At 34.8% G+C, this 27741-nt stretch overlaps 2 protein-coding genes across 4 annotated transcripts in view; both read left to right on the top strand.

The window, feature by feature from the left end:
• Window positions 1–16034, top strand: part of LOC118737066 — a 68497-nt gene extending 52463 nt beyond the window's left edge. For 2 of the 3 annotated variants that reach the window (XM_036467315.1, XM_036467317.1), the window contains 4 exons: window positions 9134–9302; window positions 12361–12578; window positions 12986–13333; window positions 13460–16034. In XM_036467315.1, coding sequence (XP_036323208.1) covers window positions 9134–9302; window positions 12361–12578; window positions 12986–13333; window positions 13460–15870 — 3146 coding nt within the window. In that variant the 3' untranslated portion in view covers window positions 15871–16034. Of the gene's footprint in view, window positions 1–4315; window positions 4587–9133; window positions 9303–12360; window positions 12579–12985; window positions 13334–13459 lie in introns of those variants that run through there. The other variant, XM_036467316.1, reaches the window with a different exon arrangement.
• A 5056-nt stretch (window positions 16035–21090) lies between these two features.
• Window positions 21091–27741, top strand: part of LOC118737067 (probable serine/threonine-protein kinase DDB_G0267686) — a gene marked incomplete in the record, with an annotated part of 51030 nt that continues 44379 nt past the window's right edge. Inside the window, 3 exon segments of the mRNA XM_036467318.1 lie at window positions 21091–21280; window positions 22887–23115; window positions 23263–23707.

Consider the following 27741-nt stretch of genomic DNA (forward strand, 5'->3'; position numbering starts at 1 on the left):
TTCGTCACTGTATGTAGATTGTCTTTTGTTCTATGAGAAATCTTCTGCAAAATGGTTTGTTTATAAAATCATCAGTTATATTTGAACAAATATCTTTTGTAATGCACGTACAAAGTTTTATACGGATGTATGTGCATTAGGGTGCATCACTAAAACAAGTGGCTGCTTTACCACCGGAATTTTTAAAATGTATTATATTATATAATGTTTCGAAAAATTATAAGGATTTACACGAGCTTAACCTATTTGAAAATACCTACAAAAATCTAATTATTTTGATTCCGTGGATAAATTTTTTAAACATTATTATGCAGTCTTTTTAAGCTTAAACTCTTCTAGTTATTATCTGAGGTGATTTTAGGGAAATATATTTTTAAAAACTAATTTTATTTATAAACAATTTATTCATAAAACAATTATATTTTTTTTTGTTATTTCCAAATAGGTCCAGTTTACGTGAATCTAAATATTTTTACGCAGTATTATTTTAGCGAAAGCCTTAAAATATAACAAAATAGTATATTTGCGAAGGAAAAGCAGTACAGATTTTTTTTGCATGGGGAGTGATACACCCTAATGCACATACATATATGCATGTATTGTACATACATAAATTTTTACGTATTTTTACATTAATTACATAGTATAGAATGTACATACGTACATACATAAAACAAAAAGTATATAGTTAATCGTTGGCAAGCAGCTAAGGGTCGCTCGGGTCGCCTTCTCTGTTATGCCCTTCATTCTTGGCGCGCACGAGATCTCTTGCGAGAACGTAACACTTAACAGATGTTTGTCTTGCAGCTCGAGACACCGGCTGTTGCAATTTATTTTCAAAAAGATTAAAAGCGTATTTTGCTGAAATCTCCTCGGTCTGCTGCTATACTACTTGGCTTTGTTTTGCAATATTTTCGATCGGCAGCAGATCTTATGCGTACAAATTTATACATGACATATGTATGTAGTATGTACATAGTTACATAGGTCCTTTTACAAGATATATGTACATATGCAAATACATACTTATATGTATGTATGTATGTATGTATAATGTGTATGTTGCATGTCATTCGTAATATGGGATTTGCCTTACGCCAAATATGACATTTTTGTAATTGGTGCACTGAGGCAAATGACTAGCGTCTGACTTCGATAAGCCTCAATGCTGTGGCAAGGATTTGGGTTACATCTACATATGGAATTTAAACGAAAGCGAGAAACTTAATTAGCACTTTATTTAAAGACATATGTAGCTTAAAAATCTATATTTTCCAGATATTTGACTAATTAATTTACTTCATAAGACCACTCCTTTTAAATTAAAACAGCTGTTTTTAAAAACAGCTGAGATTTAAAAAAAATCTTTAATTTATATATGTAGGTATATATATATATATATATATATATATGCATATCATTATTTATCGATTTAATTATCGAAATATTTATCAATATCACTGAAAATTTTTTATAAATAGTGTTAGCGTTGTTACGTCGAACTACTACTTCGAACTATCTTTTCCTTAACTACCCTTAATCCTTTGATTTCTGTTTAACGCAATTTAAAAAGCACATTTGCTTTCGTCCATTAATCGCGGTCAACCAAATTTAATTTTCAAACTTTCTAAACTTTTCAATAAGACATTAGCCAAATTTGCGATTAAGAAACTTGTATAACAAATTTCGTCGAAAACTAAGCTCCTACTGCTGCTACCCTTCCTAAACCACGCGTGCCTTCCACGAATTACTGCTTACGCTAACTTTTGAGAGCTATTACTCAAGCGCTTTTTAAAAGTTTTTCTACTTAATTATTTTGTCAACGGGCTTTCTATGTACGACGATACCATTAGATTGCCCAAGAACCATTCGCGGTTTTTTTTTTTGTACTACATATGTATGTACCTAAGTAGTCGAAAGTAAATTATGTATTTCTGTTCGCAAAAAAAGTGAACCACAAAGCCGCGGCAACAAAACTGAAAGCAGAGCAACAGACAAGTCAAAAAAAAAAACAAAATATTTTAAATGGCAACAAAAATTGCTGCATCGCTGGAGACAGTGGACGTATTTAGTAAAAAAAAAAAAAAACAGCATAATTCGCAACAAATTCAAGTGCGACGTCAGATTGAGTGGGGCAGCACTGTTGATGTTGCCACAGCTGTTGTTGCCACAGTTGCTTTTGTTGTTGGCAGTATCTGCAAGTGAGAGCTGTTGCTGGTGCAGTGTTGCCATGGTAGCGCATTTGGTTAGTTTTGGTAGTGAAATTCTCTCAGAACAATTTTGAGGTGACTTCATTTTTGACTAATTTATGTCAAATTTTCTTTATTTAATATTTATTAAGTATATTCTACATTTTGCGGATTTGTTTCGATTGTGGTGTAATATATTCGCATCATCAGGTTACACTCCTGGACATCGGAGGGGGTCTTAGTATAAATCCAAGCATGACCGAACAAGAAAACAATGAAACGACTATCGCCCTATTTCAGAAGTCTTTTCAAAAACGCCCTGTCTCAGGTGCCCATTCAAAAACGCCCTATTTCAACATATATTTTCAATTGAGATAGGGCGTTTTTGAACCAAGTTCTTAAACAGAGCGTCCTTGAAAATCTTTCTGAGATAAGGCGTTTTCGAACCAGCTGCCGAGAAAGATCGATATACCGCTCTCTGGATCGGCCAGCGCCACATTTTGTTTAGTCAACCACTTTGGGGGAAATCCGAAGCAGCCGCTATGCTTCAAGGCTTAGTTTCCAGCGGTAGGCAAGTCTTCATAAGTAACCTTTTACTAAGATTAGTTGTTAAAAGGCTGTTCATTATGGAAATTTAAATTTTAAAATACCATCCTACCAAGAGAGGAAAATCTTAGAAATTTTTGTACAAGAAGCCCAAGAGCGCCAACACTGGATCGGCGCGAATGGTCCTCTCTTCTGATGAAGCAATTTTTTTAAAGAAATTTTTACAAGAAAAATAGTATCTGCAGCTGGATGAGGGCAATTTGATAAGTCTGTGACCTTATGAAAAAAAATTTTCGTCAAAAAGAGATTTTTAAAATCTTTTTAGCTCGACACTTAGTCCAGCATTTCTCCAATAAATAGCGTATAATATTTTTCCCAAATTCTACGTCGAAGGAACTTCCACATTACTCGCCAATAAAAACCTGAAAAAGAACTGATTGTAGAAAAGTGGCAACTCTTATTGAATTTTTTTATTTTTCTGTCCTTTGAATGTGTTGTTTCTCGTTTATGCTTTTGCTGCTTTTGACGTTGAAAGCTGTGCTGGCTCTTCATGCAAAAAAAAAAAACAACAACAAAAATCTTTGCAGCTGCTTTTCATGCGTGTTGTGGGTGTGCAGCAAACTTATTTTTGTGCACAAGAGCTCTGCTGTATTTATGTACATACAAACATACATACATATGTATGTATGTGGATAGCCTTGTACCCGTCTACCAGCGGCAAATTCGAAACCGCAAAACGAACACAAGAAATGCACATTTGCGAATGTTTATGAACGCTATTAAAAAAGCGAAAATTTTGTTGTATTTTTATTTATATGTACGCATATAATGAGCGGCAATATTTTGCATATCGCAAGAAAGAATGCAGCCAACAATTGCTGCTGCCTGCTAATATAATAAGAGTCGCGTTGCTTGCGTCGAGGCAGTCGTCATTTTCGATTGCCTACTCCCTAAATTCGTTGTCGTCGCTGCCGTTACTGTCGCCGCCGTTGTCATTGGTGGGTGTCAAGAAGTTCACAAACAGCGGCAAAGTGCTCTATCGCCCAGCAGCGCGGTTGCATGTTGGACGCGCAAGGCTTACGGTACGTCTACGCGGTGTTGCAACTACATTTGTCAACTCACCGCGCTACATAAAGTGTGTTTTACTGGCGCAGGTCGGTACAAAAGCGCGCGCCCGTTTAAATACATATTTTCGAATTTCTTAAGTTTTTATTTTTTAGCCTTAAATTATACATATATCTAGTAAAGGAAGCACACGCGAGTTGGATAGGCGGTAGCGGGCGCTAGGTGAATAACGCCGCAGTGATGTAGTGATTTTATTACATATTAACTTTAATAGTCCACAAACGAAAATGAATTGCCCACCAACAAATACAATAGCTAGCAACAACAAATTAAGCACTCAATAATACTCAAGCGCGTACATCCATACATACATACATACATACATACACAAATATATGTACATATGTATGTAATAATGTTGGGCGCTTAAAAAGTGTTTATTTAATTTCATTTAAATGCCCAAAACGTGTCTGAATTTATAGTTTGTGGTGCGTGATTTTTTTTTTTTTTAATATCTGCTGCTAAAATAAACAGCTGCATGTGTAATATGCAATTCAGTTAAACAAAAGGATTTTCCATTTGTTATTAAAAGTGCTTAGTGCATTATTTATTATGAGCAGAATTAAATTCATAAAAACTCAAATGCGCCCAAAATTATGTTTGAACAACGCTTTTGGTCTTAATTTTATTAATGTGATTTGTGAAAAATGAACTGGGTTTTTTCTGTGGCAGCAATGGCTGAACGAAATCCTACATGTTTAACATCGAGCGCAAAAAATTGTAAAGGTAAATTTGCATATCAAATTATAATTGTTTATTTTTTTAATAGCACTGCTAGTGTTAATATTTTCAAATTAATTATTAAATTAAGTGAGAAGATAAACCATAGTTTACCGCCTATAGTTTTTCCATGAGATAAATTAGTGTAAGTATCAATAAAAATAATTTTTTTAAATATGTTAGCTAAAATAAAAAAATAATAATTGAATTCGTTAAAAGCAAAAACTCATGATTTTCACCGGTTGGATAGGCCAAAAACGTGCTGTAGAAAACCATTTTCGCATCAGCTTGCGGGTAGCATGAATAACTCAAAATTGTGGATAAATATTTAAGAGGCAATTTATTAATGTATTTTGTATGGGAGTCTTGGCAGATTTCTCTCGAAATTTTCTTGAAACACATATAAGGGCTGAAATAACTTTATATTGTCAGTTAGTTCTAAAATTTTTATAGATGGACACCTAAAATGAATCTAGATAAATTGGATAAAAGGTAAATATCAAAACAAAAAAATATATAAAATATCCGGAAATATATTCGGATATATCATGCTTTTCAAACGTTCAAAGTCCTTTAGTCGTTCAAAGCTTTAAGTCTTCTAAGTGAGCTGCGAGGGCCCCAACGCCTGAAAAGCTTCTCGTGTGAAGTTGTCTGACCTAAATTTCTCCGCGTTGTATATAGTCCAGCTCATACAACCAGAACCGGACAACTTTGGAACTTTTTTGTGAGGCTTCAAAATTTACTTTTGTCAAGTTATGGTCAAAGTATCGACCAATGAAGATCAATAAGTGGTCCAATTTTACCTCAAAAAAGCTTGAAAGCTTGCTAGAATTCCCGAACTACTCCAAAGGTAAACATCAGTGGCGTAGATAGCAATCAAACTTTTTTCTCTGAAGTGTTAGAATTTTTTTGAGTACACAGTTTTTTAGCCCCTTCAATTTTAGTCAGATAATATGCAAGATTCAATTGGCTACGAATCACCGTTAATTTTTAGAAAAAGCTTCTCGTGTGAAGTTGTAAATTTCGCTGCGTTGTATATGGTCCAGCTCATACAACCGGAACCGGACAACTTTAAAACTTTTTGCTGAGGCTTCATAATTTACTTTTGTCAATTTATGGTCGAAGTATCGACCAATGCAGGTCAATAAGTGGTTGAAATTTACCTAAAAAAAAAAAGCTTGAAGGCTTTCTAGAATTCCAGAACTACTCCTAAGGTAAACATCAGTGGCGTAGATAGCATTTTCATGGGAATTTTTATCAAGAGCATTGATTAAGAATAATTAGATATTAGTGACGATCAGAGAGATATTTGCTTTTTATAAGCGTAAAACACAAAATAATTACTATAACTGGTGTTTGGTTTCAAACTCGGACAAACTAGACAAATTAATCAGATTTTATTTTTAATTAAATTAACGATTAATGTTTTAAATTAATTAAACGTAATCGCAGCCAGCGATTAACGATTAAAAAAATCTTATCATTAATCGTACAGTTGATTACGACTACTTAATTTTAATCTTCAAACGCGATTAACATTTTAATCGTTAATTTTTAATCGTTAATCAGATTAGCAGTTTGCCAACACTGTCTGAAATCATGTTCATATTCACGGAGAAAAATGGACGTTTTTGGAAAAGAGGCGTAGCACCTCCCATACTGACTGAAAGTTTCATATTGCATATCTCTTCAAATGGTTGGGGTAAAGCACTCAAGCTTGGTATGGAAATAAATATGTATGCATGTATGTATGTGAAACTAATACCATACTCATGGAGAAAAATTAGAGTTATTGGAAAAGGTGGTGTGGCAACGCCCATGCAAATTGATTTTTCTATGCTGCATATCTGTGGAGGTGTTTATTGCAGAGGACTGGAACTTGGCATCGAGATGTGTATACAAAATTAATTCCATACTCATGGAGAAGAATTTGCGTTATTCGAAAAGGAGACATGGTTCCTGCCGTACAAATTTACTGTTTTATACTGTTTATCTCTAGAGGTGTTCATGGTAGATTACTGGGACTTGGTACTGGGGTATGTAAAATCAATTCTAAATTCATGGAAGAAGATTAGGGTTATAAGAAAAAGGGGCGTGGCACTTCCAGTACAAATTTACATTTTCTTGCCACATATCCCTGGAACTGTTTTTGGAAGAATACAGGAACTTGGTATGGAGTTGTGTATGCAAAATGTATCAATTGCTCATGGAAAAAATGTGAGTTATTAAAAAGGAGGCATGTCGCCTCCCATACATACTAAAAACTTCTTAATACAAATCTCTGGAAGGATAGAAACTCTCTCGAAGTATTTTAAATTTGTTATGGTGATTTTTTATTTTATAAGTGCCGTACTGACAGAATATATTTCATTAAATGGAAAAGGGAGAGCCGGGTTCGGCCTTATAATCTAAAGCTCTCTTGAGGCATTTGCTACAGTAATGAGTAGTGGTATTTTATTAAGGCCAGGTTACTAAATTTGAGTTGGAAATATTAGAACCCGCCCTGGCACCTCCAAGAAGGTTACACGTTCACGCGTCGTATACCTGGAACCATTTTAAGGTAAACTTAGAGGGATTGATAATTGATTGATAATTGAGATTTTATAATTTCATAGTTTTAAACGGCCTAAATACCTTCACTCGCTTAAAAAACTACGAGCTATAACGAAATGGGCACAGAAATAAAATCTAACATCATTAAATCATTTTTCATATTTGTATAAAAGCGCGGGGTGAAACCCGCGGGTATAAGCTAGTATAAACATGAATACATGCACATTAAGTATAGTTTTCAGTTTTGAACTTCTAAAGCAGGACCTCTCTTAAATCATCAGACGAAGAAAAAATACTTTTCGACTTCATGCCACGCTGCATTGCAAATTCCAATGTTTTACAAATTTCGTTTTAAATAATTTAATGCAAGATTAATATACATATGTATGTACGTATGCATAAATATTATTCAAAACTGTCCACAATTCTACCAACTAATCCTTTCAATTCCCCTACTTAGCATAAAAAGCAACATAATAACATTTTTATGACACCAACACATAAAAACAGGCGCATAAAAATAGCAAATCCGAATGACGCGTTCCCATAGAATGCCTTTGTATTTACAGTAAAGTATAAGTAGGTATTTTAGTTGTGTGCCACAGAGACAACAGGCGAAAAATTCTTTTGGGGACAACCCCATACAATACACAGGCAGCGCAGACACGTCTCAAAAATTATGACGCCACAACGACACGCCATGACAGAACAGTGGGTAGAAGAGGTTTTTTTTTTTTACTTACACGGGTGCATGCATACTCATAGCAGACTGCAAGAGCAAAGAGGTGTAACAGAGACATTGGGCGCTGCCTGTAAGGCAGAGGGACGCAATGAAATAAACAAAACAAAAGCACGAAAATTTTAAAACAAACGTGGCGTTGTAAGGCACTAAACTAAAAATGCAAGTGTGCCAACAACAAAAGTAATTAATAACAGCAAAAATACACTGAGAGCGCCTACAATTTGTTGCTAGTAGTTGGCTTTTTTTAAACGGTTCTGCACAACTAAAACAAACCAATTTTTTGTGCTATGCATTTGGTTTCGAAAAAAATAATCCTTTTACTTAAGCATGCATGCATATATAAATGTATGTGTGTGTGTGTGTGTGTAACTTTGGTACGTATGCATGCGTGTTGCAATAGCTAATAAATTGTCTCCGCTAATCTCCATTATCGCCGTGTGGCCTAACATGCAACGAATTCCATGAGAACTCGGTCAACAGGAAGTTAAGATCTTAGGTCCAAACACTGTAGTTAGCTTCGAGTGCCGTTACAATAAATTTTCTTCCGCATCCAACTAAAAAAAAAAACAAACACATTATTGCACGTTTTGACAGCCAATTGACAACTGCAAACGCACGTCAATGCACACACGCACTATCTTTAGCGTCTTTAGCACCGCAGCAAGCAATTCCTTACTGCGTTCCTTATCTGCCGCAGCAACATACGGCAACTGTACGCGCTGCTTTCTTGTCTTTTACACAAATTGTCAAACAAATTCATGACGTATTTGTTATGTTGCCGCTGTCACTCAACCAGCAAACAAATGACACATGAAAACACAAAATAGCACAAAAAGAGTGCAGAAGTCCAAATGGTCGAACCGATTTCTTACACCAAATGCCTGCCTATAAATCGCCAATAATAAATCCTAAGTAAACACACACATAAATTATCACCCTGCAGTTGCTTGCCTGTGTATGCGGGTGATTTATCAGCATGCACTCTAGGAGTTCCAAAATCACTTGTGCAACAAGCGCATATTTTTCGAACTTTAAATTACTATAAGTATTTACATACATACACATTGGTCACCCATATATTTTACCTTACGATATATGTCGGTATGTATGTATGTAGCTGTGTGCATATAGTATACATGCAAACATAGATATGTATATAGATATTTTATTTGTATATTGTAAATTATATTTATTTTTACATGCATTGTACATTTGCCTCTATTAACCGCTCCTTTTCCATTTCCATTTCACTTTGCAGATAACTGCGGCACAGTAAGCAACTCCTCATCGAACAATTCGGGTCCCTACAATATGGACGACATACTCATTATCACGGCAAAGCATAGCGAGCGCGCCATATTACGCGCCAACTTCTTGAAGAATCACTTTGATAAGATCACAAAACAGCGTGGGCGTAAACCGTTCAAGTAAGTTGAAAGTTTAGTGAAAAAATCAGAGACCGCAGCGTTTATAAATTACATTTAATGATTATTGGCTGAGTTTTATTTTATGTTCGAAAAATAATCTTTTATTTTTAGTTTTAGTTTTATTTTTTTACGCAGAAAATATTTTTTATTTTTTTTCTTGGAAAGTAAAATTATGTACTTATGCAACTTCTGGTGTTTTTCTTGAAGTTCGGAGGTATTCTAACAAAATCGTCCAATAAATATAATTAAGGTTAGGGACTAATGCTAGGGCTACGTCTAAAATCATAGACAGACGGTAACGTTGATCCGGATTAACGGCACAGTTGATCTGATCGAAATTGTGCCCTGACAGAAGTTGAATAAGACTACGAATAAGACAACGAAGATGTATGAGGAAACGAATACGAATACGAAAGCAAATGCGAACACGAATGGGAATACAACTACAATTACGATTACCTTTGCCATTAATATCTTATTACATTAAACGAGCAATTCTTGTACATAAATACCTTTATATATCCATAAGGTTCTCGGAAACGGCTCTAACGAGTTTGATGAAATTTTTATATACAGATAATGTTTTGCATTTTAGGGTTATCTAAATAGGTATTATTTCCGAAAGGACTCGTATAAGGTTGCCCCGTATTCGAAATTAGTTACAAATTAATTAAAACATTATAACATGGTTTCTAGAGTGATTCATAAAATCACTCTTTTTATATACCTGCCTTAGACAATTAGAATAAGTCTAGTTCCCGAAAATATGCTCACGAAAAGAGACTAGTAAAACTAAAACGTTGATACTGAAAGATTTACGCATTGTCATGGGTTGGAACTTATTACCAGGGGGTTTCTGGGGTTGCTAATTAGGAATATGAAGTCAGTTTTTCGAAATTCAAAATGGCGGATCCAAAATGGCGGTCCATTTTATTTACAAATAATTGGATTTGTTCGAAACCCGGCACTCGAGAGTCTTTGGGGTCGTCGATTACGAATTTGAAGTAAATTTTTTTCATAATCAGCAACCCCAGAAACCCACTGGAAACGTGTTTTAATCCTTGACAATGTTTAAATGTTTTTTTTTTCCATCAAAAAAGAAACCTGGAATAACTAATTAATTTGTCAGAAATTATCATTTCTATCGGAAAATGATGTATAGACGGTTTATGGACAATTTTGTTAGCTTTCATTTGTCGTATTCCATTTTCAGTTTGTTAAATTGGTTCAAGAGATATTTATAAGTGACTAAGTGGAACCACCTTTTGTTTTAAGCTGAAGAACGGTAAATTGGAAATAACTCGAAAACGCATCCGTAGAATAAAATATTAACTCGATTTTTGGAATCAGCGGACGAATCTACATACAAGTTGGATAGTGGCGTCTGGAGAATAAAAACCAAATTCAAATTTGTGATCCAGTGTTATTTTTCAAGCCAAAAATAAAACTAAAAAAAATAAGTATTATTCTTCAAACCAAAATCAAACTCCAAAAATAACGACTTTTTTCAATGCAATAAATTAACTTAAAAAATAATTATTACACCTGATTTTTTTAACGGCCTTATTGCATATCTCGAACGATAAATCGAACGAATGATTCGTCTGCAGAAGATATCGTCTCTGCATGATATTTTGTAATTCTATCCTTCATCTTCGTCTTTTCTTACGACGATTACGTTGCACTTGTCTCGATTTTAAACTGGGTCGAATTTAGGGATTTTAAATTTTTTCGCTTTTTACGGTCCCCGGATTTCCGGGATGTCATTATCATAATCCCAGGATTTAGATGTTCATTACTTTTCAACAACTTAAATCGAAAACTTGCTTCTATCTCTCCTACTACAAAATAAATAATAAATAAATGGCTTTGAAACCTACTCTTTTATTTAAAGTGACGTTCTCTCTGACATCAGGATTTATTTTAAAGGACCTTGTAATTTCAAAAATTGTTTAAAACAGTCAATGCAATGTAGAATAAAAATATGGGTACCGAATGAAAGAGGAAATCTCCTTAGAATTCAAAAAAAAACAAATTTTTAAGATTCACACGGACGAATAGGTAATTTTTTAAGCTGATAAAGTTAGAAGGACGAAATTCGAAGATACAATTTTAAAAGGACATGTCAATAGTTAGTTTTGCACCAAAAAATTGAATCTACTTAAATTCTACAGAATTTCCTCTTTAATTTGATACCCATAAAATCATTTTTTGAATTACTGACGTCAGAGTGAAAAACTAAACAGGCAATTTTACTATATTTGGCCCATGCTTTCGCGAATATATTGATTTTTGTGTGTAAAGTTTACTATCACACGGGTCTATATGTATTTGATATTTGAGTTAGATATTTATAAAAAATATTAGTTATTAAATAAATAAAAAGAAATATAGCCAATACTGGTTATTAAAATGGGGTTTCTATTATAGCCATCAGTGCAAATTACAAATCCCGAAAATTCAGGGTTTATTTGCCAAGAATACCGGGATTTTCGTAACCTAAAATACATTCCTAGTAGAATTACGTAAAATAACGTAAGCGATATTTTTTTCAAAATTTTCTTTTTGATGCAGAAATATTCCTAGAGCATCTAGATTATTTTGGCGGTTAGGGCTCGATATGTTGGCTAGCTTTTAAAGCATTTTAATTGTAATTAGCTGTAGTGTCGCCAGTTGATTTCGATTTACTTACACAGTACCAACAACATACGAACGAAACATCTGACAGACGGAACGAACGTTCGTTTCGTGATCGATTATAAGGCGGTTAAAAAAACAAAAATTAGTTCTACTTTAATATAGAAAGGCCCTATCTCACATCGTCGCTGAAATGCACAAAAAACCATAACTAACTGAAAACTTGCATTGCATAAAACGATGTGGGGACTTAAAATTCGATGAAATGCATCATAATCAATCAAAAAGTGAATTTCGGATTTTTAGTTAGTTACGGCCTTTGTTTATTTTAGCGATGATGTGAGATAGGACTTTTCTATAATATGTAGTATGATGCTGAATTTTAAAAAATAATATGCATTTTTCTCATTATTTGTTATAGTTTTTTGCATATCAAAATCGAAGATGGTCCTTTCAGCGAGGAGATCGCAAACAAGTACCAAAATACAGCCTTGCAAATTGTCATACTTTGTCCGGCGCTATTGGCACTTTCGCACTCATTTTTACTCTCACAATTGACGGCCATTGTACGCGTGGAGAAAGTGCTGGGTATTCTACTGGATATTACCGAGGAAAAGGTCAAGGAGATACAAAAAACAGGTACGACTTATTCCTTTGCGGAGTGTGATTATGTAACATTGTAAATATATTTTGAGTAATTGCGAAGCGCACAAACTTGCAAGAGCGCGAGCCTGCTTCTTCGAGTCGGCCATTAAAATTTGAGCCAATAAATAAATATAGTTAACGATTATTTGTCCACAAAATTATCGGTAATGTGCAGAATATACTAATTACCTGAGACAAATTTTTCTTTAGATGAATAGTAATATGGACCGAGCTATAGAATATATGCTTTCCTATGTGCAATAGGTTTCTTAGGCTTGGTTTCGGACTAGCAAAAAATCGTATTCCTCTATGAGAGTTCAACATTTCTAATGGCATTTATTCAAGAATATTATGTATAAAAATGCATCTTAAATTATTCACCTGTTTCAATCTACTTTTAGCGTTACCAAGCTATTACAAATGGCGTCGCTGTACCATACGCGACAACGATCAAGCACAGATTAGCAATATACTCGGCATAGCCACAGATATTTTGGGACGTGCACTATGCCAACGACCGCCGTGTCATGATCACAGCGGTATTTCGCGTAGTTTCTCTAGCTGCTCGGAGGGTTTTACTATACTGCCGAAGAAAGTGAAGATCGGGCAAAATAAAGTTGTTGCCATGCTAGCGGAACCACTGGAAAAAGACGATACAATCAAGATAATGGTAGAGAAATCTGGGGAGCTAATTGAAATAAGAAATTTCAAGTGTCGCAATCCATTCACTGTGCAGTTCTCCATACCAGGTGGGTGAAAAATTAACTAATTAATAAATAGTTTTAATGTCTTTTTTCTATCAAAATCTCTTTGTAAAACGTTATATTAAATTGTCGTATGTGTTTTTTTTTTTATTTCTTGTTCACTCCCCCCAGAGTCCTGCATGGAAATCTCCACCATGGTTGAAATACGCATCGAAAAGAACGAAAAGAGTCTTGGTGCGCGCCCGATCAAATGTGAAAGCCGCATGCGCGAACTCGAGCAATTGTTACGTACTGAAGACTCACCCATTGAATTTATGTGCCACTCGTTGGGTATTGGACCAGCTGAACGCGATGCGCTCGATTTGCATTTATTGCAGTGCTTTCAGAAAAATATGCCGCCCAATTTTCATTTACTCAACGGTCCCTATGAGAAGCAGCACCACTTCTTAACTATACGCGAATCGAGTCCCGAGGAATATCCCACACTATTGCATTTCGCCGCGCGTTGGGGTCTCAACCGTTTGTGCATTCAGCTCATGGAGTGTCCTGGCGGCGATACGGCATGCGGTATACGCAATTGCATTGGTAAAACACCAGCCGAATTGGCTGAACAGGAAGGCCATCACAAGCTGGCGACGAATATAGTTAGCTTCTCTGAGTTCCATGAGCTAACAACAATGTATCACTACTTTAAGGGCATTAGTAGCACCAGCGTAAATAACAATATAAATCAGTTAAATGGTAGAGTCGGCAACAACAATCACAATCTCAACCAGCAGAGTAACTGTAAGGTCGTTATTGAGGCGGTCAAATCAACGCCAGCCTCTCCGAAAATGAAGCAACCCAAACCTCAAAAACCGATACCAACGGAGCCAAAGGAAGCCCAATCTGCAGAGTACATGGAAATGTCAAGCGGTTCGGAACGTGAAAACACACCAGACACTAAACCAAAAACAGAGACGCTAGCTGTATCGAACTTGAATTACATTAGCGTCGAAACGGAGGACGAAAACTTGCAAGGCTCTTCTGCAGATGTTTGTAAGAATTTCGAGAAGGTCGTAACCACACCGGAAATGACTACGAATGAGCTGCGCATCAGCGAGCCACCATATTACCAATCGAAGGAGCAAAACAAGTCTGTTGATGTCACCGATTCGCCGTACCAGACAGACAAGTTTAGTCATGAATGCTCGCAATTGTTGGAGAACTGCAGCGGCACTACCGCAGGTAATGATTATGTGCTGCAGCCATCCAATATACCGATTCCCCAAAAACTGGTTGCTACTCAAATGCCCACAGTGGCCAACAGCACAGACGCTGATGATGGCAACTATCTCTTTCAACCCTCTAATCGGCCAGTTGAAGACGAATTGCTGCCACAGAACCGACTCAGCTTGAGTCGTTCGTTGAGCTCATCCTCGCGTCCCGGACCAAACCCCACATACGGCACCTTGAAACGTACGGCTTCTGACGCATCGAACGCAACAACGCGTTCCAATGCCGATGATGAGCTTGCAGAGATAATGCATGACTTCAAGAACAATGTACTCAGCATACGCGATGTGGAGATGCTGGTTGAGAAATGGAAGCATCGCAACGATGTGCAGCAAAGCTTTCGTGAAAAACAGGAACAAATAGATCAGTTGCGTAAGGAATACGAGCGCATACAGGAAAATCTGCGTTCGCAGTTAAAGCGCGAAACACCATTCGAGAAAATCAAAAAGCTTTTTTCACGCCACAAATCCACAACACATCTGCCGGATAAAAGCTCTTGCGCCGACAGCGCGCTCGATGAAACTAAGTCATCCATCACAACAAGTTCAAGCTTCAAGTCTTCACAGCGTCCCATTAGCTCGCTCAGCTTGCAGAGTGTAGCATCCTCCTCGTCATCGGGCCGCCTCAGCACTGGCAGCAATTGCAGCGGCACCTCGCTAGGCGACTCAGGCACACACTCCGATCACGAAGAGCGGCGCTTCGGCTGTCGACTCGGTTCGCCCGCTGCGCTAATGGAAAACTATCTTGTACCGCCACCACCACGTCCGGTGCTAACACCTAACTCAACACCCGGCGAGGAGCGTCAACAACTGGTATTTCCCTCACCGAAGTCATCACATCAAAGGCTAAACATACCCACCAGTCCTACCGGTAGCGAACATTACCAGATGTTTCCGTCAAACATACCCGTTTATACCAGCCAAAATCTATCAACTTCACAGCCCAATAACTACCTAAACACAATAATGGAGGCGAAGGAACATGATGGTGCTGGCAACGCTACCACCAACAACAGCAATGGCCATCAATACCAAAATGGTGTCACATTGCAACCGATCAAAATCAATGAACGCCCAAATATTATCTATGGCAAGCTAACGAAAGCTTCGCCCACTTGCAGCTCCTTCAAGCCCAAGCAGGTGGCAGTGCCACAGGTTGGTAGCATTGAAGTACAGGCAGAGGTTTATCAAAATATTGGACCTAATTTGGAGCAGGCCAACGAGTGTGAGGTGGCAAAGGGGGAGACAAAAGAGTGTGTAGCAGGCGAAGCAGCTGCAACAGAGGCGCCCAACTACATGAACTGCTGAGCGGGACGAATAGAGAAGAAGGATGATGGTTGAAAGAAAGATGAATGAGTTGTTTGAGGTTATCTCGTATTTCAGCTCCTCATTTCTGCCATTTCTATATTCTAATTTAATTATGAAAACATAGTGCTGAGAATAAATTTTTAGTACGAAATAGCACATACTTAGTTATAAAAAATAGACATTATAAACAGGCATGAGATTGTTGAAAACTCTAGTGTAGTTAAGTTTTAATTGTACCTTTATAAGAATAGATTTTATACAAATATAAGAACACTGTATGTATTTAAAGAATATATCATGAGTATGAACTAGTTAAAGACGATTGAATTATTTTAAGAGGTATAATCAGCATACACCATGTAGATTCTGGAAAAAGCAGTCAACACTTCATCGGAAGAATTTTTATTGCAGCTCTTCAAGGGTTAGGATAATGATATCGAAGAGTTTTACGAATGTCAACCTAAAAACTAGACTAAGAGAAATTCCAATACTAAATATACAGTGGCGGAAAAATAAATAGTTACGCGACATTTTAGGTATTTTATCTTTGTTTATTTAATTTTTATTATTTATTATAAAATTATGGCTGGTTATCTACTAAAAATTATGGATGTCCGAGTTGCAAACTTTTTACAAAAAATAAAAAAAATTGAAAAAAATCCATCAAAACTCCACGCTTCTTAATTAAATTTCTTAGCAACATTTTGAGTATGTAATTTTTAGCCCATTCAATTTTAGTACAATAAAGTGCAAGTTTAAATTAACTAGGACTTACAATGGATTTTGAGCAAATTTTTTATTGTTAAAGGTGTTGCTCATTTTCTCCATATTAAAAAAAAATACATATTTTTTAGGGAAACAGCCTAACAACGCCAATAAAAAAATTTTAGCCAATTGAAACTTAAACTTTATTACGCTATAAAACGGCATACAAACATTTTTTCTAAAAATTATATTAAAATTTTGAAATTTTTTGCAATTTTGTTGAATATGTCGAATTTTCATAATTTTTTTTACAAAGTTTGAAATACGAGCTATACTTTTATAACTGAATAATAAACGCTTTATAAATAAACGAAAAATATCCAAAACTTTTTAAAATCTAATGTCCCTATTTATATTTTCGCCACCGTATGTATGTAACGCGCATGTAAGTACAAGAATTTTTGAAAACGTTTACGTTTGTTAAGTCACATTTAATTTCTAAGTATCAATTAGCATATACATACATTCATACAAATTAGCATGACATACATTTTCGCTTAAGAATATTTAAACTTAGCGCTTTCAAGTGTACAGCAACAACCAAACATATTGCACACATATCAATTTCTTTAGAAAATTAAAAAATATACTTATATGTAGGTCTACGTTTAACTTTACCATTGAAAATTAAAAATGTGCTTTCGGCTTAAATATGTATATGTGAGGGTATATAATTTTAAGTTTGTATGTATTGAAGACAATTGCAGGAACAAACCAACGATTTTTACTTTTCAGGCAAAGTTATTTGCTTTATTTTTTGTAACTATGCGAATATTTGCTTTTATATTTAATATATGTATGTAAATATTTTATAAAGTATAAGTTTTATAAAAGAATATTTATACGCATATACATATATATATGTCACATTTAAAATACACATCAATTTATTTTACATGTATGAATGCATATATACATGTATCTAAATATATGTATGTGTATTTATAAAAGTTCTTATAAGAATTAAAAATCTAAATAAATAAATATTTTATATGTAAATTGCTGACGAATTTTAATGTTAAATAATTTAATAAATACTGCTATATTAGAATAAATACGAAAAAGCAAAAAAAAACAAAAAGCGTTTCTTTCCTTCTAATGTTGACTTAATTTTTTTATATTTATTACTATGGTGCGGCGAATACTACTTACTGGCCAAAAGTCGAGAAGTAACAAAATTGATTTGAAACTTCTTGATGTTTGGGTTTTTTAAGATCGCTGATTTTGAATATGATGTCAGATTTTTTTAATTCAAAATGGGGGATCCAATATGGCGACCAAATTTTATAATTTTTTTCTTTTCATCAAAAACTCATCTGTATATAAGGTGGTGGTTTTCGAGGTTGCTAATTACGAGTCCGGTGTTAGGTTTTTGGAATTTAAAATGGCCGATCCTCAATTTTTTCTTTTTTACTCATATATAAAAGGGGTTCGAAGGCTCAAAATGGCGGATTCAATGTGAGGTCATTGGATTCGGAGCAAAGAAGTTTACATAAGTTTAAAATAGCAGGCCGCATTTTTGGTACATATGCATATTTTTCTAATCATAGATGCTCCAAATAAAAAGTTTTTTTCCTTTGGATAAAAGTATAACGAGTGTTTGTATTGCTATTTATTTTATATAAATTTCTACTTATGTTTTTAAAATGGCACTAGCACAACAAGTATATTACTTATAATTAGACTAGGTATAAAGATCGAAAAAAAACTTTTACAAAAACTGCAAAAACGCATTTTTCACCTAAGTATATGCATATCATTCTTGCCTTTTCCTTTCATGTAGCTGTTATATTCTCCGGGGAGCACCCCTTTAATAATATTGTGCAGCAAACAGTTTAAAGCGGCAGTTTTTGGCATTTTTATTGACCGCTTGTTTTGAACCATCGAAAAGCGCGGAAAAACACACGTAGAAGTTTTCTAAGTTAATCAAAAAGTGCAAGAAGTGCAACATTTTCGTTGCAGATCAATTAGAGAACCAGAAATAGACCACTCATTTTTCTAATTGCATTTTAAAGCGTCTAACTTTTCTTGCTAGAAAAATGTTTAAAAAAGTTTCTTTCTACTCACGTTTCACTGTACAATAACTCCACTTCGCGTACCTCATAGCTGTGAATGTGTGTTGCTTGTGTTCGCTATGCATTCACTTTGATCAGCCGTTGGAAACCAAAGTACAAAATGAAAAAAAAATAAAATAATGAATACAAAAAGAGAAGGATGTATGGCATGTGGTTAGCTCAGCAGTGCATGCATACTTGTGCATGTTTTGTAAGTTTGTAGTGCTTATTCCACTCATTACTTTCCTTTTGGGCGAAGCGACATCGTATAAATTAGCAAAGAGCCACTGAGTGGCAACAAAAAATTCAACTGAAAGCTTTAAGTTATTTTCTCCTAGAATTTCCTTTGCAAGTTTCACAGTTTTTTGAGTCAGTTCTATGTCGCATTTAAAAAGTTTAAAATTCATTCAATTTTAAATACCTGGAAAAATCATCGGAAGTTTTTACTGAGTACAACACGCGCACTAAAACATAAAAGCGTTCAAACTCACATGCTTGTGTAATGCTTCAAGTGTACTCACTGTCTAAATGTTAATCTTCCGTATTTGTATATGTATATGTATGTGAGTATGCATGTGCATAGAAATGTATATATTTTCAAATGACTTTCTATTCTCTCACTATTTTTGCTTATTTCCACAACTAACTACGGGAAATACTACGAATTGTAGCACACTCGTAGTACCGGCATAAGTCTTTTTTTCTTATCGCTTGTAAAAGCTATGCAAAAATTTATATGCAGGCACATTTATGTTCGTAATATACTAAAATTCGTATATACTTATATATATGTATATGTTTTTCGCCTACTCGTGCATCTGAGTGCAGCTTTCATTTTCAGGGAAATATTCCCTTGCCTGCTTTCGCACTTCACCTCCTTCAGCATCTGTAGCTTTTCTCAAAATTTATGTTCGGTAGTAAATGCAACCACTTACATACATGCAAACATACATACATATGTATGATTTACACAACTTTGTATTTGCAGCTGTAAGAATGAATGTATCCACCTCCATTGTGTTTCTCTTCGTTTGTCAACAGCAGGTTTGAAAGTGTAAGCAGTAAGCTTCTCAGCAATGTTTGTCGGTGCAGCGGAAACGTTCGCATATGCTAGTAAACGGCAATGGTTTCCCTCAACGATTTCCGGTCGCCATGTACTCATCGTACTACATTAACGTGAGCGCTACTACAGCTGATGTAGTAGCTTGTCGTCGGCAATGACGACGAAAAGTGTGAGTGAGACGATGCTAAAAATATGTATGTACATGCTCTCTTTGAATGGGCGAGTGTAACCCGCTCAATGCAGAAAAGCACAGGGTAATACAGATGCATGAAATTTGGAAATTTTCCGCAATTTTGTAAAAAAAAAAATTCAATTCGGCCAATGGTTGGAATCGATCGTTTTTGAAATCGACTCCCGCGTCGCCTAACGGCTAAATATTTTGTGAAGATATAACTTTCCATTTAAGTAAAATATACTATATATTTTCTAAATATAAAATAAATCATATTATAAAAAAGCATTTTTCAAATATCTTGACTCCTGCGCCACCTATCGTGAAAACTTTTTTTTTGGTTTTCAAATATCTCGACACCTCCGCCATCTAGCGGATTAATTCCACTCTCATATTCCATTGCCATCGGTCTCTGAGCTAGGTCTTAAGTTTCAAGTCTCTGGCTCATCGGGAAGTTGGTAAAAAATTTATTGCAATGTGATTCACATGTTTATACATGTATAATTTTTTAAAGCAAATATTAAGAAAACAAATACCCAAAAATTTTTATAGAGTTTCTTACCCGATGGGTTTCACGCCACGATCTATAAATTCAGATTTTGTAGCACTATTTAGCTCACTTTGCTTTTAAAAAGTACTCGGTTTCAAGTCTGCGATGTGACTTTTAGACGCCATGATGTCCTTTTAGGGCCAAATTTTCAGTGCAATGTTAAATCTGAAGTTTAAGCGCTCGAGCTATCTGGTTTATAATAAGATTAGTCAATCAAATGTCAGCTAGCTGTTAAGTATGAACGTAAATTTAACGTGATCTAAGTGCAAACTGGCGCTGAAAAATTGGCCCATCGAGTCTATTAGTTCCCGTCACATGTACATATAATAGCCATTTTAAATGTGTATGGAAAAGCGCACTACGTAATACATATTTGCATGCAACAATAATGATTTTTAAACTCCTTGCAACACCTCTATTGGTTCTAAGAAACATGATATTTCCAAAAAGCATTAAAATTTCAATTTTAGCTTCGCACAATATTCCTACAGTTTTCTCTTTTTCATCACTCACCGAGCTTTACTCAGAACGAACAAAAACCCCCTCTCAACGAACGCATTGCATTTCCAGCAATCCACTGATTGCCTGGCGAAGAAAAAGCATAAAAACAAAACCATCTGAAATGCAACAGAGACGAAAAGCTTCGCTCACGTTGAGCTGAACGAAAAGCCAGTGAGCAAGTGGTGGTCGTGATGTAGACAGAATATTCAGTTTTCATTGTGCTTTAAACTTGTAAACGACGCAAAAAGTTGATGCAGTAGAACACTAGACAGGAAATTTAGCAAAGGCTTAAGAAAATTTAAAAAGTATGTAGGTAATAGTTAGTCAACGCTTACAAAAATTGGTGTATTTTCATGAATTACGGGTGTTTAACCAGCTAAATGAATTTTGAAAAAATGTGTAATATTAAAATGAAGTTTTGTGCATTTTGATATGTGACATTCCAAGATAGTTGTTATTCGAATATAAATTCAGTGCAAAATAAATTACGCATTTGAACAATTTTACCCTAAAAAAAATCGCAGGCAAAGAATTAAAGACGAAGTTAGAAGGATACATATTTTATACAATGCCACCATAATACCACAGCACACGTAAAGGTCCTGCAATCTATCGCCGCTGCATTTTCACCACCAAAAACAAAAAATAAAAATAAAAAAACAAGTCCTTACAAATGAAAAATCGCTCGAAAAAGCAACAGCAGCTGCCGAATGAAAAGTAGAAACAAAACGCAAGCATCAAACAATAGCAGTAACTGAAGCGGCCGCCGAAGCAGAATAAAAACAAACAACAAACCAAACTCATTGCACCGCAACGCGCAACTCACACTGGCCGGCCGCTCAGTCGTAGCCAGGGTTGCCACTGACGTAAAAAAAACATTTACCATCCACTTGAAAAAAATCGACCAAATCCGGAAAATATCCTCTAATAAGTTTTTTTTTTAGTTATTTTAATAAAAACTATATTTTTGTTCTTGTGTTATTTCAATAAAAATTAAAATTGTTTTTAAACAATTTTTTATTTAAATAATGATATCCTATTTGAGATCGTATTAATGGCACCTTCTCGGTTTCCTTTAACCAAAAGCGAAAGTAATGAAACTAAAGGCAACAACGACACTTCCATCATTTGAAAAAACTTCAATTGGACTTATTATAGACAAATACAGCGACTCAATGGTGATTTCTTTTTATATTCACAATTTTTTTTTAGAGTAAACATTTTTTGGTAACTTTTATATTTTTTGGTAAAAGAATATTGTTTGCGCTTTAACCAACCCCATAAAGAATCAAGTATTCAAGCTATATACAACACTTAGAAAAATTAAAAAAAAAAGCCTAAATTTCAAACGCTGAATTTTTAGAGCAATTTAAGGTATGGAGTCTTATAGCCCATGGAATTTTAGTATGACCAACAATGTGCAGCGAAAATTGCGCGTTGATTTTTTTAAATTTTTTTTTCGCCGCCGTTTTTTGTTTCATTTAACAATTTCCAATGAATTTGAATTTTTTTGCAAACAATCATAGATGTAATTACACACTATTAACTGTCTATTTTTTCCTTTTACTTAAAGAATCATAAAAAAGTATTTAGGCAAAAAAAGCTGCTCAGGATTCAAGTAAAATGAATTTTGAGTGCATTTGTATATAACGGGTGTGCATTAAAGCGTTCTAAAATTAACGCAATGAATTAGAATACACTTTTGGAAAGAAATTCGTAATATAGAGATAACGACAAAAAAATAAAGCGGTAACGAATAGTTTTAATTGTTTTTTTAAACAAAATACTTCAACAAAATGAGAAACAATTTACCTTTTTACCAAACCAAACTTTTTCTACCGATTTTGCTAACAATTTACCAAAGTGGCAACCCTGATCGTAGCCATCGTTTGAAACTTGGCTCTCTTGCAGTCGCATTTTTGGCACGCACAAAAGTAAAAGTTCAACGGCGTTATAGCCTGCTGCTTGCGCTCACCATTGCCATTTGGTCGTCGTTGTTAACGTCGTTGTACTAGTCTCAGTCGTTATCAGCATTGCTGACGAAATTGTCGACGATTTTGTCTAGTCACACCTGTTCGGCTAGACAGTTGTGTTGCTATTTGTTCGCATGCGTTCTCCGAAAGTTTATGTACACAGAAAAGTACTCGATGAAATTGTTGAAATTTTAATCAAATTAAAATCACTCATACGACTGGGTGTCTTAGTTACGCCGACGCATTACGTACATAAGTACATATGTATTTACTTTGTGCTTACGCTAGTTTTATGGTATATTTATTCTGTGTAGGTGTAAAAAGCAATAACAACAACAACAACAACAACATGTACTTTAATTAGCAAAACTTGTTTGAACTCAACTAGTACAATAACAAAAGCAAAAGCAAGGCAAGTAAAACAAATTGAAAACATCACAGTTTACTCAGTCAAGTACGCCCTGAGGAAATTAAGTAAAAATAAAAAAAACACACACACAGGAAAAACTAATTCAAGTGAAAGTGCAAAAAGAGTCCGGATAGAAATGGGCAAACTTATGTGTTTACATTTCTTTTGATTATATACTCGTATGTACGTAACTTTGTTCCAGTTGTAAAAGTATACTACGACGCACAAAAAGCAAAGCAATAAAAAAATTAATAAATAACTGATAGCAGCAGCACAGCAGTACTTTCAAAATAGTGAATTTTTAGCGCAAACCTAAGAACATAGCAACCACCGCTTATAAATTATTTAAGGTACGTAGCGGTTCCAAAAGCCACATATCTAAGTTTAAAATATATGTATTTCCGTGACGTCTTTAGTGTCTTATTTCTGGGTTATATTTCTAGAATTCTAACTAAAAATAGAGTCCTGTTAACTTCAAAAATGATAATTATTTCTACCACCTGGAAATAACTCTGGTGGCCTCCAGGTAGGGCATTTCACGTCAAGCAGACAAGAAAAGGTCAAACAAATACATTCATATTCTGGAAAATTGTAATTGTGCTAAGTATGTAGGTATGTGTATACACATTTTTTTTTATATGATGGTTAGATGCCGAGTTATGGGCTTCTAAAGAATGGAATGATTACTCTTTAAAAAAAAAAACCTGAAGTTTTGAAATGACACGAAAAAGCGCAGAAACAGGTTTTCCTTATTATTAGGTCGCAGATCATTTTTCCATTTCAGATAAATTTAACAAGATATTTAAATTTTTCATAAAAAAAGAAATTCAAACAAGGAAAATATTAGTAAGTAAATCGATTAATGCTTTGAATAAAAAGGAAAGCAAAATGTCGTTTCAACTTCGTTTCGTTCGGCGATTTGTTGTTGGAACGATTATTTTTATTTCGATTCAACTCGATTCGATTCAAAAGCCTATATTTTATATTTCGATCTGGCATCTCTACTCTACTGTACCCCGCCAAGTTATTAGAAACTGTACGCAGATGTTTATATTTTAAATTTTGTTTATTTTAATTTTTTATATAGTTCATTCAGTAACATAAACCAAATATATCGCAGCTTTAAATTTTGTGCAAAACTTCCGAAAATTCAAGAAATTTCCAAAAATTATCAACAATATTTAAATCTGATTAATAATCACAATTTTTAGAAAATTTTTGGAAAATTCTGAATAATTAACACAACTTGAAATTTTCACTTTACTGTACTGAAATTGAATGGCGGGAGAGTACCGATTTTGGCAAAGTTGTCCCGTTGAATATTTTTTAACAGTTGGTATGGTCCCGAATTTTCATATTTGTACCGCCTAAATCCTGATTTTATTAATTTAATAGAAGCCTCCGTGTAGTCTAGCCCAAAAACCATTTTTCGGAGACGTGGCACCACGTCCCATCCATCAGCATACTTATTTCTTATGATCTTCGGTTACATTTCTGCTTTAGTTTTCTTTAAGGTTTTTATATTTTTGTTTGTTAAGTTTTTTGTTATTTTTTTAACAAATAATACTTGTCGGCCGCTGTGGTGTAGTGGTAAGCAGTGTGCGCTTCCACTCCGCAGCACCAGGGTTCAAACTCTGGTCAAAGCAACATCGCAAAAATATAGAAAAAAGGTTTTTTCTTAACAGCGGTCGTCCCTCGGCAGGCAATGGCAAACCTCCGAGTGTACTTCTGCCATGAAAAATAGCTTCTCATAAAAATAAAATCGCCGTTCAGAGTTGGCGTAAAACTGTAGGTCCCTCCTCTTTGTGTGACAACATCAAGGCGCACGCCACAAATCGGAGGAGAAGCTCGGCCAAATGATGATGAGGATATGAAAAATATAAGCTATATGCATATATATGTATATTGTATGTATACATTTTTGCTATAAAATTCTTCAAGTTCTTTTCTTTTTGCTTTGTTTTTGACTGTATTAAACGATATTCTCTTTATTCTAAAAAAAATTTTTATGTCTTAATTCGCTGCTTTAGAAATGTCCCGATTTTTGCCCACAGAAATCTGGTTGCCACAGCTATATACCCAAAAATTTTGATAATAATTTTAGAAATATGTTGAGTTTTCGTAAGTTTTGCACAAAGTTATAAACTTTTATTTGATTGGTTTATGTTACTGAACGATCTATATTTTTATAAAAAGTAATTGTTAGAAAAAAAAACCGACTTAAAAAAAATATATATATATATATATAATTCATGATCCACTGATCGAAAACCTCTGAGACACTACCTTTCTGATTCAAAAAGAATTATCGAAATCGGTTGACGTGGTCAAAAGTTATGCAGTAACATGCATAAAAAAAAATAAATAAATATTCCTTCGAACTGATAACCTCCTCCTTTTTTGGAAGTCGGTTAAAAATAACCATTAAAATTGGAAAAATTTTATGAACTTGAAAATATAAACATGTAAGTACTGTTTCTAATTAATTGCCGCGGTACTGTATATCTTGTTTAAGACCATGGCGAAGAGCGGGGCGTCAATTGATTCGTATATTATTTTCGCTTGATATTCGTCGCCTCAATGACGCTACTCATAATATCTTTCACATCCAGTTCAGTTTCATTCCACAGGTTTTACGCAACATAAGTAATAATGACTGAGCCCACTTTCAATTGCAAACTGTGTCTTAGCAACCCCCTTAGTTCGAGTGAAACCCAGAATTTTATGGAATCGTTGACTATTTTGTCCTGGTTGATAGTTTTGTCAAACGATTTGCAGGTAAACAATTAATTTGTTGTGGTCATAAACGGGCGACGAGAGCTCAATTGCGAAAATGCGCCCGGCTTCCATTTTCAAGCTGCTATAGCGACCCCAATAGCAGTGCGTGATTACTCGGAGATGTGGTCCATTTTTTCGCATAAGTAGGTTTGTGCGTGGTCTCTGGGACCAGGTGTGGTAGGCGAGAGACAAATATGCAGGCATTGAACATTTCCATTCCATTTGTATTGAGTTTAGCCTTAGGTGTCGGCAAATTTATGTATGTATGTTTGTCAAGTATCTCAAAATTGCACTCAATAAGCACACTTTTTACAGTATTAATAGAGTTATTCAATGTTTTAGTATCTTGCCGAGGTGTTTTTCCGAAAAACCGCCATCCTATGTCCCATCGAAATATAAAAGATAGCATGTATATCAGTCAAAGGCTACATAAATTAAAACTTTTTCCACTGGCTCTCGGGGTCACTCTTACCACAAACTGTTCTTTATATTTTCGTTCAAGCAGTAACAACTTCCAGAGAACTACAAGTTACTGTTTACTAATCTATTTGCTTGTGCGAAATCGTTAAGGACTTAGTTCTTATTGTTGCCATATGAAAAAGTGCATAGTAAATATCAAAGCACATGTCAACGTGCCAGCCCCATACCTCACGCATATTTAGAGGATCTCAAAACTATTAAAAAAAAAGAAAATAATAGGCTAAGCGATATAGTGGCCATTGCGAAAATTACACAAACCTTTGAACCGTCAGCGTGCGCGTGTCAAAGTGCCGCACTTGTAAATTCGCCCTAAGGGCAGCATTTTCTGAAGCGAATAAAAAGAATTTTTTACACGCATCAATATACATATATGTTAGTATATTAATGGCTACTGTACATCGCTGTAGGGTGCATTATGTATACATACATATGTATTTCCTATTATTCTTTTCTATCTACACTTTCTGCTTGACTGCAACTATTTGTTTAACATTTATTATTTTCTTTCTTCATTTCCTCTGATCCCCGTACAGTACTTAATGTAAGTTTCGCTTGTCGCATCGTAATCAAAATAAGTGTGCGCACATTTATAAACACCTATACAAGCACATACATACATATATACACGTTTGTATTGTACGTGTAGGTTAAAAAAAAGCACTCGCACGGTACACTTCAGCAGGCCAACGACAAAAGGAATGTCCTTGATCTTTGCCACACAACAGTCAGCAAATTGCAAGAAGACTCAACCGCCCGTGAGCATATTCCCTGCAGAGAAAAGTCAACACTCTAGTAACTGTATAAGCTGATGCATAGGCTGACTAGTTCGTTAACTGCTATAGGCTGATGCCAAAGGTGGCTAGTTCGAGAATTTCGGAAAAAACCGTCGCAAACTTCAAGCTGTGAAGGCGTACATATTTATGTCCATATATTTTGCTCTATTTTGACTTTGTTTTTCAAAGATTTTGTGCTAATATTTAGTTAAAGTTGAGAGAAAGAGTGCCAGCGAGAATTTCAATTAGTTATTATTGGAAATTAAGTAGTATTTCAGAATTATTTTATAGTAACTTGCATTTAACAATAAAATAAAATAAAATAAAATAAAATAAAATAAAATAAAATAAAA

The sequence above is a fragment of the Rhagoletis pomonella genome, unplaced genomic scaffold, assembly GCF_013731165.1.
Source record: "Rhagoletis pomonella isolate Grant_MI unplaced genomic scaffold, Rhpom_1.0 Rhpom_scaffold_00004, whole genome shotgun sequence".
Taxonomy (NCBI): domain Eukaryota; kingdom Metazoa; phylum Arthropoda; class Insecta; order Diptera; family Tephritidae; genus Rhagoletis; species Rhagoletis pomonella.